General features: G+C 45.5%; 1 protein-coding gene across 1 annotated transcript in view; it reads left to right on the plus strand.

Annotated features, from left to right (window-relative positions):
• Positions 1 to 1,789: 1,789 nt before the first annotated feature.
• adamts6 (ADAM metallopeptidase with thrombospondin type 1 motif, 6) overlaps positions 1,790 to 13,130 on the plus strand; it is a 67,346-nt gene continuing 56,005 nt past the window's right edge. Inside the window, exons 1-7 of the mRNA XM_030434766.1 lie at positions 1,790 to 2,197; positions 3,716 to 4,133; positions 4,663 to 5,045; positions 8,336 to 8,510; positions 9,144 to 9,367; positions 9,500 to 9,583; positions 12,156 to 12,301. Of these exons, the coding sequence (XP_030290626.1) occupies positions 4,034 to 4,133; positions 4,663 to 5,045; positions 8,336 to 8,510; positions 9,144 to 9,367; positions 9,500 to 9,583; positions 12,156 to 12,301 (1,112 nt within the window). The 5' untranslated portion in view covers positions 1,790 to 2,197; positions 3,716 to 4,033. The remainder of the gene's footprint in view (positions 2,198 to 3,715; positions 4,134 to 4,662; positions 5,046 to 8,335; positions 8,511 to 9,143; positions 9,368 to 9,499; positions 9,584 to 12,155; positions 12,302 to 13,130) is intronic.

Consider the following 13,130-nt stretch of genomic DNA (forward strand, 5'->3'; position numbering starts at 1 on the left):
GTTCTCTGTGGATGTTCGTCGTCATCTGAACATACAGTCAGTGGAACATCGCTGCAGCAATATAAGACAACGTGCACTTTTACTCAAGTATAGTTTTTAGGTTTTTGTGCTGCAATACTTTGATTTTATTCTTCTTCTTCGTTGCAATTCAGAAGGAAATATTGTGCTTTTTACTTCCCTGCATGTTTCTGACAGCTGTGATTCATATTTTATATAAAAACACGAGCTGTCTGCATTATTATTAAAGATAAAATACACAAAAGTAGATAAATTGAGCTCTTCTGTGACCAAATGCAACATTAAAGCACCATGTGAGTGAATTGTGTTGAAGTATTTGACAAAAGTTACACACAACCACAGGAAGTGAAATTATCTGACATTGAATAAACCTCAGTATGAAAAGTACAAGTTTCCTGTTGGCTGATAAAATAAATATATATATAAATGCACATCTATGGCGGTGATGTAATCAGAAAAGTAACTAGAAACTGAAGTAATCACATGAATACGGAGGAGCAACATGAAGTGTGAAGTGGCAGAAAATAAAAAATACTCAAAGAACAAGAAGAACGTAAGTTAAGTAAAGTGTTTGAGTAAATCACTGCAGTCAGGTGCTGATTAGATTCTGTGTTATTGATCTGAATCTGTGACGTAACTTGTAACTAAAGTTATCAAATAAATGTAATGGAGTAAACATGTAATGGAGTGTATAGCTATATGAATATAAAGCAGAAGAAAATGGAAAGATTTAGATTTAAGTGAGCAAACGTCTTCAGTTATATCGGCTGTGGCTCAGAGGCAGAGTCAGCGTCTTGTTATCTGAAGGTTGCTGGTTCGATTCCCGTGATCTGCTTGTTGAACATTGAACCCCAAACTGCTCCTGATGTGCCGGTCGGCTTCTTGCATGACAGCCGCAACCATCAGTGTGTGAATGTTTGAATTACTGTGAGTCTCTTTGAACAAAAGCGTCTCATAAATGTACTAAAATGTAAATTCCTTCACTGGTAACTTGTAACTAAAGTAATCAGATACATATAGAGGAGTAAAAGTTTGATATCTGCCTCCAGAATGTAGTCAAGTGTCAGTAAAAGTACTTCCTCATTGTACTTAAGTAAACATACTTAGTTACATTCCACTGCTGGTTACTTTGCACTCTATTTAAACGTGCTAATTCACTTTACTTGTAATAGAGTAGTTTTATAATGCGCTACACCTCCTCTGTCAGGGGGTAACTTGTAATCGAGTACTTTAAAAATAATACTTTTAATAAGTTTGTGGTGTGAAACTCACTCACATGAAGTAACTAGTAACTAAAGTTGTTGAACAAATGAAGCAGAAAATGGAAATACTCAAAGTAAAAGTATCTAAAACAGTTAGTAAGTTACATTCCATCAGTGGTTACTTTCACTTTGGGTTGTTTGTAAATGTGTTGATAATGATAAAGACAGTGACGTCACTTTTACTCCAGGTAACAGATTCATGAAGTGGAGCAGGACATGTGAATACTTGGAGTAAATGTACTCAGTTACCTTCCATCGCTAGTTACTTTCACTTTGTCTTGTTTCTAAACGAGCTCTTTGAGAGACCCTGACTTTACTTTCACGTGTAACGGAGTACTTTTACTCGAGTACAGGCGCTGTGGGTCACCTCCTGCTCTCGGGGTGAAGCAGCTGAAGTCTGCGGTGTTATTTCAGGGCAGCTGTGATGGACATGCGCACAGCTGATGGAGCTGAGAGGCAACATCTGCACTGACGTCACCTCCCCCCCTGAAAAAGCTGGCAGTGTGTGGAGCTGTCCTGGACTGGGACAGACCCGGTCTCTGCGATGTAGTGAGGAGGAGCAGCTCCGAGCCAACTCCTGCTGGTGCTCGCAGTCTGACTGTGGCGGCTCCGCGTCCTCGACTCACTTTCTGAAGCCTCTCTGCGCCTCCGAGGAGAAGAAGAAGAGGAAGAAGACGACTGAAAATAGTCTCCCCCTGCTGCTGGACCACATCCAGCTCCATAACCGCTTCAGTTTTTGGGTGACAGGGTCCGGGTCTGAAGCGGAGACTCAACGCTTGCAGTTCCAGAGGATGGCAGAGTCCAGGAGGAGATGAACGGAGGAGCGCAGCGGAGCAACTCCACAGCTGCACTTCACGTCTTTTGTCCCGAGCTCTCTCTGCGCGGTTGGACCGGAGCTGGCGATGAAGATGAGCATGGTAACTATGCGCTAACGCTGCTGAGAATACGGACAGTGTGTGTGTGTGTGTGTGTTTCAGGTGTAGTTTGTTGGTTGAGTCCTGTGTGGGGACGCAGACTGTGTTGTGTAGCCTCTTCATTCATGCGCAGCGGGTTCACAGAGTTTTCTTGGGGAGGGGGGTTTGGTTTGGTTTGGTTTGGGGGCGTTTTGCGCGCAAAATGCGTACTTTTTTTTAGGGAAACTTTTACGCACTGGATCTACTTTTAAAGTTTTTGCAGGTCTGCAGAGCTCTTTTGCAAAGAGATGTCAGGTGGTTTATTCTGTGAGTCTGCAGAGATTCTGCTCCTTCAGGGGGGTTCGTAGTCGAGGTACCGGTGTAATGCACCCGGGCCGGCTGCCAACTGTCTGGGTCAGAGTGGCCAAGTAAGTAGCGCTGTCTGTCTGGAGTGTCGGAGCTGAGGAAACACACACACACACACACACACACACACTGGCTGTCACCCGGTCACTCTCAGCGGACGTCACCTGGCTCCGTTTGTTTACAGCGCTGTGGTTGTCACATGCAGCACGAATGAAATCCGGTCGGCTCGTCAGCGGCTGTTTGAACATTTACACATGCGTATTAACGCGGCTGTGACGCGTCGGTGGCACCGTGCAGACCTGTCAGTCACTGCAGGAGGTGATCACCGGATCGATAAGTCAGTGTTGCACAGGGTTGTTCGTGGGAGGGTCGATGTGTTGCAGCTATTTCTGATCAATCATTCATCAATTCCTGCACTTTTTCACGTCTGCTTCGTAAATGTGAAGGTTTGCTGCTTGTTGTTGCTTCATGTCTTTTTAAATGGAACATGTCGGTTAATTCTAATCGTTTTGATTAATCAATTAATCGTTTGGTTTGGAAAACTGCTGAATAACGTGGAAAATGACAATCAGACCACAAAGGTTGCAGCGTAAAATGTCAATTTACTTTTTGTCAGAAAGTTAAATTTTCTTGCCGAAATGAGACTAAAAAGATCAGCTGATCAACTTGATGTGGTTACACGCGCATCATCAATTAATCAATTAATCGTTTGGTTTATGCAGAAACAATTATAACGGCAGGAAATTGAGGGAAATGACAATCAGAGCTGAAAGGATGCAACAAAAATCAGCTGATTTTGTCTGAAATCCAGCCTACAAAGATCAACTGAATAACTTGGTATGTTCACACATGTATAATCAATTAATCAATTAATCATTTGGTTAATGAAACAGCAGCCGATGGTGGAAAATCACAACCAGAGCCTGAAAAAAGAGACAACGAGCAGCGTGCGGTCACAAATGTTTCATATTTCTGCAGTTAAAGACTAAAACGATCAATCAAAAAGTATTAATTTGTGAGGATCAGTGAACTCTGATCGATGGGTTCATCCTGGAAAAATGCAAATTAGAGCCTAAAGACCTTTTTTCTCGAGCGATTAATTGACTAATGGTTCTGATTGAGCGCCGACTCTCAGAGCCACCGGGTCATTTAACTTCTGATTGATTCCCTTCGCAGGAATGCAGATGGATCGGTCAAGACAAGTTTCCAATATAAAGCTTCCTGTTTGGAGTTACACCTGAGAGCGACTGCGTCTGATGGATTACGGTGTTTGCTACGAGCTGCTGACATGAATTCAGAGGCCAGTGAGACGTGGAAGTGCTCGCCTTCAGGAGAAATCTGAGACCTGGATGAGCCCTCGAGCACCACGAGAACATTTGAGCGAAGGAGACAAACCATGGACTTGTTATGGTCGGGCCTCGGACCCATCGCGTGCTTTTAACCCGCTTGTAGCACCCTCTGCCCCTCACCCCATGTCACAGCTGCCCCTGAATTATGGAAATTTTGTGGAAGACGCTGACTTGGACACTGAGCCTGGTGGTGATGGCTGCTTCTGAGTTTCAAAGCATCAACAGACTTTCACACAACTCTCAAGGTATGACGGGTGGGCGGGAGGATCTTAAAGGAACAGTTCACCTAGAAATTACCGTTGATGTAAAGTCAGGTGTGGAGCTTCACAGACTGACAATATTGAAGCATTCTCCAACTCGTGTAGCTGGAGACTTTCTCTAAAACGTAAGAAAAGACTCGTTCAGCTCTCACGCACCGACTTCAGACACGATGCATGCTAACTCTTTTACGTCAGCAGCTATAGAGAACATTTCTGCTTCAAAAAGGGCGTGAATGACATCTTTTCAAATCAATTTGTGATCTCTGATGGAAAGTCAGGTACAAAACATTTGTGGAGCTTCACAGCAGGACAGAGTTGCAGAGTTTGTCTCCACGCAGCTCGTCCAAGCTGCATGGAGACAATTTATGTGTTTTTTTATTGCAGCACTGTTTCGGTTTGAAGCTCCAGAAATGATGATGCCTGGATTTTCATTTTTGGGTGAACTGTTCCTTTAACACTGTCACTGTCACCAGCAGTATGTTCATTGTCTCTTCTCTCCTTTCTCCCGTTAAAGAGGAGTTCCTGTCCTACCTGCAGCACTACCAGCTGACTGTCCCGGTGCGGGTGGATGAGAACGGAGAGTTCCTGAGCTACACTGTGAAGCACCACCGGCCGGGCCGGCGGAGACGCGGAGCCGTGGATCCCATCATGGGACAGCTGCCCGCCTCGGACCCCCCAGAGTCCCGGCTGTTCTACAGACTGTCAGCCTACGGAAAGCACTTTCACTTAAACCTGACGCTCAACCCCCACCTGGTGTCAAAACATTTTACAGTGGAGTATTGGGGCAAAGACGGGCTGGAGTGGCGTCATAACATGGTAGATAACTGTCACTATGTGGGATTCTTGCAAAACCAGCACAGCACGACCCGAGTGGCACTCAGCAACTGCAAAGGCCTGGTGAGTACGCGGGGAAGACTTTTACTGGGACACACCTCTCTTTGTTTTTTCCTCCAGTGCTGACTTGCTCCTCAGAGCAGAGTTATAAGGGCCAGTGGTTGAAATCTCCCCCTGTGAAATATGAGAAAGACCCTCATACATCATCAGAAGTCGTCAGTGGTGTTTGTGTAAACAGACATGATGGAGCGCTGCAGGGAACCGGGGCGGGATCATCCCTATGTTCCCTGCATTGTATGTGACCGGGGAACATAGGACCATTTTTTAGAAAAAGGGTCCTATGTTCCCCGCTGTTCACCCAAAGGGTTAGGGTTAGGGTTAACCTGATCGGTGAACATAGGACCCGGGGAATATAGGACACGGGGAACAGAGGACCCGGGGAACATAGGACACGGGGAACAGAGGACACGGGGAACATAGGACACGGGGAACATAGGACACGGGGAACAGAGGACACGGGGAACAGAGGACCCGGGGAACAGAGGACCCGGGGAACATAGGACACGGGGAACATAGGACCCGGGGAACAGAGGACACGGGGAACATAGGACACGGGGAACATAGGACACGGGGAACAGAGGACCCGGGGAACAGAGGACCCGGGGAATATAGGACACGGGGAACAAAGGACACGGGGAACAGAGGACCCGGGGAACATAGGACACGGGGAACATAGGACACGGGGAACAGAGGACCCGGGGAACATAGGACCCGGGGAACAGAGGACCCGGGGAACATAGGACACGGGGAACAGAGGACCCGGGGAACAGAGGACCGGGGACATAGGACACGGGGAACATAGGACCCGGGGAACATAGGACACGGGGAACATAGGACCCGGGGAACATAGGACACGGGGAACATAGGACACGGGGAACAGAGGACACGGGGAACAGAGGACCCGGGGAACAGAGGACCCGGGGAATATAGGACACGGGGAACAAAGGACACGGGGAACAGAGGACCCGGGGAACAGAGGACCCGGGGAATATAGAACACGGGGAACATAGGACACGGGGAACATAGGACCCGGGGAACAGAGGACCCGGGGAACATAGGACACGGGGAACAGAGGACCCGGGGAACAGAGGACCCGGGGAACATAGGACACGGGGAACATAGGACCCGGGGAACATAGGACACGGGGAACATAGGACCCGGGGAACATAGGACACGGGGAACATAGGACCCGGGGAACAGAGGACCCGGGGAACAGAGGACCCGGGGAACATAGGACCTGGGGAATATAGGTACGGTCCCACCAGGGCGATGCTAAGTTCTGGGTGAGCTACAAAAGTACGTCATTGCTGCACCACGCCTTAGCGAGCTGAAGTCACGCCCCTCCTGTTGGACCTGATGGGACCAGAACACTTTGGATCCTGTTTAAATTGTGTCATGAATCACACATAAGATGTTTTCCAAGTCGATAAAGTCTCAGTTTGATGTAATTGAAGTAAAACCTGATGTAGTTTTGTGTTAAAGCGCTCAGTGAGCTACACGGAGGGTCTCGTTTCATAGACGGACTCCTTGTGACTCCAGGGAGTGAGAATAGGAACTGGGATTGATCCTGGAGCCCCAACAAGAACCAGGACACCTCACCTTCAGACCTGAGCGTGCAGAACGAAGCGGGTGGGGGTGTACTGGAGTTCACACTGCTAACCTCAAACAAACCCCGATGCTAATGTCAGATAACCAATACATACCTAACTGGTGCTGCTCTGATGTCAGCCAGTCTTTCCAAAGGATTAGACCAATTGTAGTTTGCTTAACAGAATCTTGGCTTGCGTCCACTTGGCACGGCGAGTCCTGCAGCTTTGGGAACTGGAGGTGATGCTCATGTAGAGAAATCATCTCGGGGATCTGTTAGCGCGCAGCATCAGAGGCTTTTTCTCCTTTTTCCTGCTTGTGTGTTAAATATCACACTTTATCCTCAGACTTTAAAAGCTTCCATCGCTGAGATCGCGTTTCGTTTTTTATCTGATCTGTAAAATAATGCGTGTAAAGTCAGAGATATTACTCCAAAGTGTTTAAAAAAAAGACTAAACTAAGCAGCGCTAACAAGGCATCTAATTATCCTGTCTAAGCTTTTAGTCCTCGGGCTCTTATCCACAGACTGTGCGACTGTCCAGCTTCTCTTCGCTAATCAAGAAATTGGAAGACGTTTTAATATCCCTCCTCGGTTCGGAACAACTCTGAAGAAGAGGGAAAAAAAGGCCCCGCTTCGTATTGGCAAATGAAATCATGTGGAGAGAAACCTGTAGCCAAATGTGTTGGCAGGACCTACACGGAGAATCATAAATTGAATTAGTGTTTGCCCTTTTTTTTCTAACAGCACCAAAAATGGACAAAACTGTGTCTGTGCTTTTAATGTAATCAGCTGTCTGGACAGTTTTGAGATGCTGACATCACACACTATTAAAACCCCCAAATCGAACATGTTTCTGTGCGCTGGCGTGATGTGGGGTTAATCGTTTCATTGAGCCAGTGTTTTCTACAAAACTCACTTTGAAGGGTTTTCTCCCCGTGGACGGCCCACAGAGGCTGCTGGAGGACCGAGAACCACCTCTGTGGTGTCGGTCCGGATGGAGTCGGTTCAGTGTATGTGCTGAAACACGGCGTGAGAGGTCACACCAGGGAATATATTACTTATTTAAAGGAGTACTCCGCCTATTAAGTGTAACTTTTACAAGTTGGGAGGCTTGTTAGAGACACAATAAAGAAAAGAAACACTTCTCAGTCCCTCCAACCAAAAATGCTGGATTCTACGTTTCCCATACTCCAGTTGTTTCTTGCAGTCTTTGTTTACTCACACTGACACATCTTTTTGTCTTTTCGGGTTAGCTTGAGGCAAATATGCGTCTAATTGTTCAATTTCTTCCCCCTTTAAAACTGTGAGCGTGTTACATGATATATATCTCCTCCGTAGGACTCCTTAAATGTTAGACTGGGCTGCAAAATCAAAAATCACAGTATTTCTCACTGAATCCCTCGATTCTGTGGGGATGAACGAACACAGTGAGGCATCTGATCGATACTCATCAGTGGATGATGTGGATATAATGACTCGCTTGGTATCTGAATGAGTAGAACAGTCTGGTGAGTTCAGAAAACAACCAGTAATCAGGAAAAAACAACGCTTATGTCACAATAATGGTAATACAGCCCTCCACAATAAACTTCCTGGTGTGAATCAGACGGACTGCACCTTTAATTACCTGTGCTTTGTTCAGATGTATGCATGTTCTGTGTTTGTAACTTTCGTCTCTCTCGTTGCGTTTCTCCCCCCCGACCAGCACGGCGTCATAACAACAGAGGAAGAACAGTATTTGATCGAGCCATTAAAGAACATTTCCTCCACCACCTCCAGCGAATGGAACCTGGACGAAGCACAGCAACATGTTATTTATAAAATGTCTGCCATTCCCTCACCGCAAGAGCATAGCCAGGAGTTCAGCTGTGGCATTTCAGGTTGGTGAACCTCCATCTGGGTTTGGACTCTGTGTGGGTGGAACTGACGTAAAGGAATAACTATACATAGCAGGTTAGAGGAAGTGCTGGTTTGGTTCTAGGCCCAGGTTCTGGTAAGACATGACCGGGCCTCTTGTGTGCTATAGTTGCTCCTGGGCCTGGACACCTTTCAACCTGTAAGAAAAAAAAAAAGTCTCACTCCGGCTTTCATAAAAGGCTCCTCAGTGCATAAAGAGCGACTTGGCTCCGACTTTTATAGAAGCACAGAATCCTATTTATAGAAGCAACAATCATGTTCAGGTTTTTCAGAATTTCAAACAGCTCCAGCAGATACAGTGTCTGCTGAGATATGACGGGCTGGAAAAAGGAACCAGGTGGATATTTAGGTATTTGGGCCAAGGTCTTATAAGAAACAGCAAAGGGCTGTCATCGTCAGGAAGCCGGCGTGCCCGAACACGTACCATCTTATAGCTTTTTCCCAGAGCATCTGGGTCATAAAGAGCCGGCTTCAGCTGCGAAGGTTCAAAGGGGCAGATTCCCCCGCGTGCTCCTACGACACTCGCACCAGCATCTCACTCTCAGAACGCACTTCAATTAAATGATTAACTCCAGCTTTCTCTTTGGCCTTCACAGACCTCAATAAAAGCAGTGCACCTTGCCAGTTCAGCACACCTCCACCTGTCCACTCGTCTCCCGCGCCCCAAAACGACAGCGAGCAGTCGAACAGCACCCACCGACAGCGGCGCTCCGTCAGCAGCGAGCGCTTCGTCGAGACGCTCGTGGTCGCTGATAAAATGATGGTCGGTTACCACGGACGCAAAGACATTGAGCACTACATCTTGTCTGTAATGAATATTGTAAGTTTGATCCTACTTTTTGCTCACGTTGTTGTTGTTTTCTTCACTCCATGGTCGAAGATCGGATGTTGTTTGTGGCTCTCGGACACAATTTGTCTGACTTTGTGTCTTTTCTTCTTTTCTGGAGGTCAGGTTGCCAAACTTTACCGTGATGCCAGTCTAGGAAATGTTGTGAACATTATTGTGACCAGACTGATTGTTCTGACGGAAGATCAGGTAAGAAGTTACGTTTTTAATCATTGATTTAGAGCTGCAAGATTATTTTTGTTGTGAATTATCCTCTTGATTCATCACTTGGCAGAAAAATGGTGAAAATGTTGGTCAGTGTTTCCCAAAGTTCAACATGATGGTCCTTTACTGAAACCAGGACATTTTTCACATTTAAAGGAGCAGTTCATGCCGTCCACAAACATTTCTGGTGCTTCACAACAAAACAGCGTCGGCTCATTCTCCTAAACATCTGAAGCAGCTGGAGACTAGATTTAAAAAGTTAAAAAACTACCAAATAAAGCTTAAAATGCCATGTCCAAGTCACCGGAAGCCAGATGATCCCAAAATGATTTGAAAAGCTGGAATCTTCACTGTCGAGGGTGTAAATAATGTCTTCATATCAGTTTTGGCTCTAAATAAGTCTGCAGGAAATCGGTTAATGTAGTATTTTTTGGGAAAAAAAGTTACAATGCTTCGATTCCAGCTTCTTAAAGGAACAGTTCTTTCAAAAATAATAATTAATCTCCTCCTCCTGATGATATAAAGTCCTCTTCTTCTCCTCCCGATGATAGTTGATAGACTTCAAGTCAGGTGAAGTGTCGTAGTCATCAGAACAGTTCTGGAGCTTCACAGTAAAACAGAGTTGCAGCATTCAGCTAAACAACTGAAGCAGCTGGAGACTTGATTTAAAAAAGTTCATCAGGTGTAATCCGAGTCTCTTGAAGCCTGAGATCCTAAACTGATTTGGAAAGATGTTATTTGAACCGCAGTATCATCACCCACATCACCTGCAGTCAGTGTCTATTTGAGATGATTGCCGTGGTGTAAGTGGAGGCGGAGGAGAGACTAAACACCGCCTCAGATTAAAAGAGATGCTCTCGGGTATCTTCCCTCAGGGAGCCTCCATCTACATGTGCATGTATGTGTGATGGCAGAAACAGAGTCGCCATCTAACATCTGTTTTTTTTTTTTTTCCTAGCGGCTCTTTATGTAGCGTCACGTCCAAAAAACAAGTTTTCATGTAAAGCCGCGCCGCGCTTTGATCCAGTTGGAAGGAAGCTTCTCAGCTCTTGATTTGGATAAAATGAACAGAAAATTGAGTTACAGCACAAACAACATTTTATGGTGGAAGTGAGTCACTGATGGCCTGTTGAGTTGTTCGGTAATTAATCAGAGTGATCAATCATTTGGTTTACGGTCGTTGAGCCCATTACATTCATGGACGTAGATGCATTTTGCAGACTTGGTTTTCCTCCGTCTCCTCCCGCTCGTCTTCTTTCCACATCTCCTGCTTTTCTTAAATAATGCAAGTCCTTCTTCTCCTCCCTTTTTTTTGATTCCTCTAATTCTTCCTGCTGTAAATGATTTTACCGTTGCGGCGACTTAAATCAAGTACAGAAACTTTCTGCCGTTCCAACAACTTGTCGTCTAAACCCTCTCTGATCCCAGTTCAGCACTCCTGCTGATAATTCATCCAGATAATCGCTCTGCTTGGTGGCTCCTTGGTTAGCGCTGTCAACACGTGGCGTTATGTGCAGTGTCACATTTGTTTGGAGTTCTGCCTCCATTCGGACTGGAGACAGTGGAGGCCATCAGTTGTTGAGAGGGGTAAATCTTGATAGAAAACGTACGTGGCTGTAATCAAACCATCAGGGTGTCAGCAGACGTCACCAAACACAACTCTAGAGAGGATTCTCTGCGTACTTAGCAGCCACTGAAGGGCACGGTGAGGCGAAGGATGACCTTTTTCCTGTATCGTGCACCAGAAGGTACAAAACGATATAAATACAGTATGACATGATATGATCGGATAGGATACGATACAAATACACAACAAGACGTTATAATAGGTTACGATATAATACAATAAAACACAAATAAAATGGGACATGTTATGATACAATGTGATACTGTATCGTATTGATACGATACTAAAGGATAGGAAACAAAATCAATCCAACATGTTACGTTATGATACAGTGCGGTACGAAACGGTTTGATACAATACATGATACGATACGATATGATACGATACGATGTGAGACAATACGATGCAATACGGTACGATACGATACGATACGATACAATATGATATGATATGATACGATACGATACGATATGATGTGAGACAATACGATGCAATACGGTACGATACGATACAATATGATATGATATGATGCAATACAGAACGATACGATACGGTACGATGTGATACGATACGATATGATACGATACAATACGATACAATATGATATGATACGATACAATACGATACAATATGATATGATACGATATGATACGACACGATACAATATGATGCAATACAGAACGATACGATACGGTACGATGTGATATAAAAGATTACTACACAAATGCATTGCTGATTGCTGTGATGTGAGACGATACAACACAAATTCAAGACGACATGTTAACAGTTGATACGCCGCGGTTGCAGTCCAACACATCATGATACGATGACATGATTCAATACAATAGTTTTGTGCTGCATCGTATGGTTTTTCTCTGCGCTGCTGTATCACGTTTCACTGTATGCTGCGTGTATTTTGTCTTCTGGCAGCCGAACCTGGAGATCAACCATCACGCTGACAAGTCTCTGGACAGTTTCTGCAAGTGGCAGAAGTCCATCCTGTCTCATCACGGCGACGGCAACAGCATTCCTGAAAATGGGATGGCTCACCACGACAACGCCGTCCTAATCACCCGGTAAGTGTGACCTCACGTCTGCTGCCTGCGTGGAAACTTCAGAGAGTACGAGTTGTTTCATTCGGTTGTTACTTTCATTGTAAGTGCTGCTAATTTTCTCATTTTGAGCAAATAGGTTGCAGGTTATTTTCAGTGCTGTTGGCACATACAAGCTGCTCATTCACTGCTCCGGCTTCACACTGTAGTTGTGTGTGTGTGTGTGTGTGTGTGTGTGTGTGTGTGTGTGTTTGCTAATAGCGGCGGCCGGCAGCCTGCAGTACTCAGCCCGTCACATGTCCAACTCTTGTGCACAAACCTTACCTGTAACTGTTAAAGCTGATGGGAATAAAGACCTCAGTTCTTAAATTAAAATGTGCTGTACCTGTCACACCGCAATTTATGTCATGGGTGTTACCATAAAACAGCGAAACCTCTGTCATTACCTGGAACAGGCTTCATTGTTGCCAGGACTGTTTTGGCCACATAACCTAGCAACTCCGGTCTATATTCCCCCCTCTGGTTTTGTCAGGAGAGAGGATGGTGTTCGGTGATTGACATGGGCTGAGGCCAAGCTCTCTGACTCTCTGGGCTCTGTTCAGAACAGCCTTTCTATCATTAGTGTGCTCTTGCTTGTTGTCTGTCAGCTGATGTTCTCCAGCTCCTTTGGCTCCTGTTTTTATTGTCGGTTTCAACTTCAAGCGCCGGCAGCAACCTGAAGGCTGCTTCGTAAAGTCTAGGTGCAGTGGTCATGGGGTTTATCTCCACCAGGAACAGACAGTTTATAAGCAGGAGGAGACAATATCAGGTGCTCTCAGCCGCGGATTAGTTAACTCCAGGTGAATGTGAGGTG

Source organism: Sparus aurata, chromosome 12 (genome assembly GCF_900880675.1).
Source record: "Sparus aurata chromosome 12, fSpaAur1.1, whole genome shotgun sequence".
NCBI lineage: Eukaryota > Metazoa > Chordata > Actinopteri > Spariformes > Sparidae > Sparus > Sparus aurata.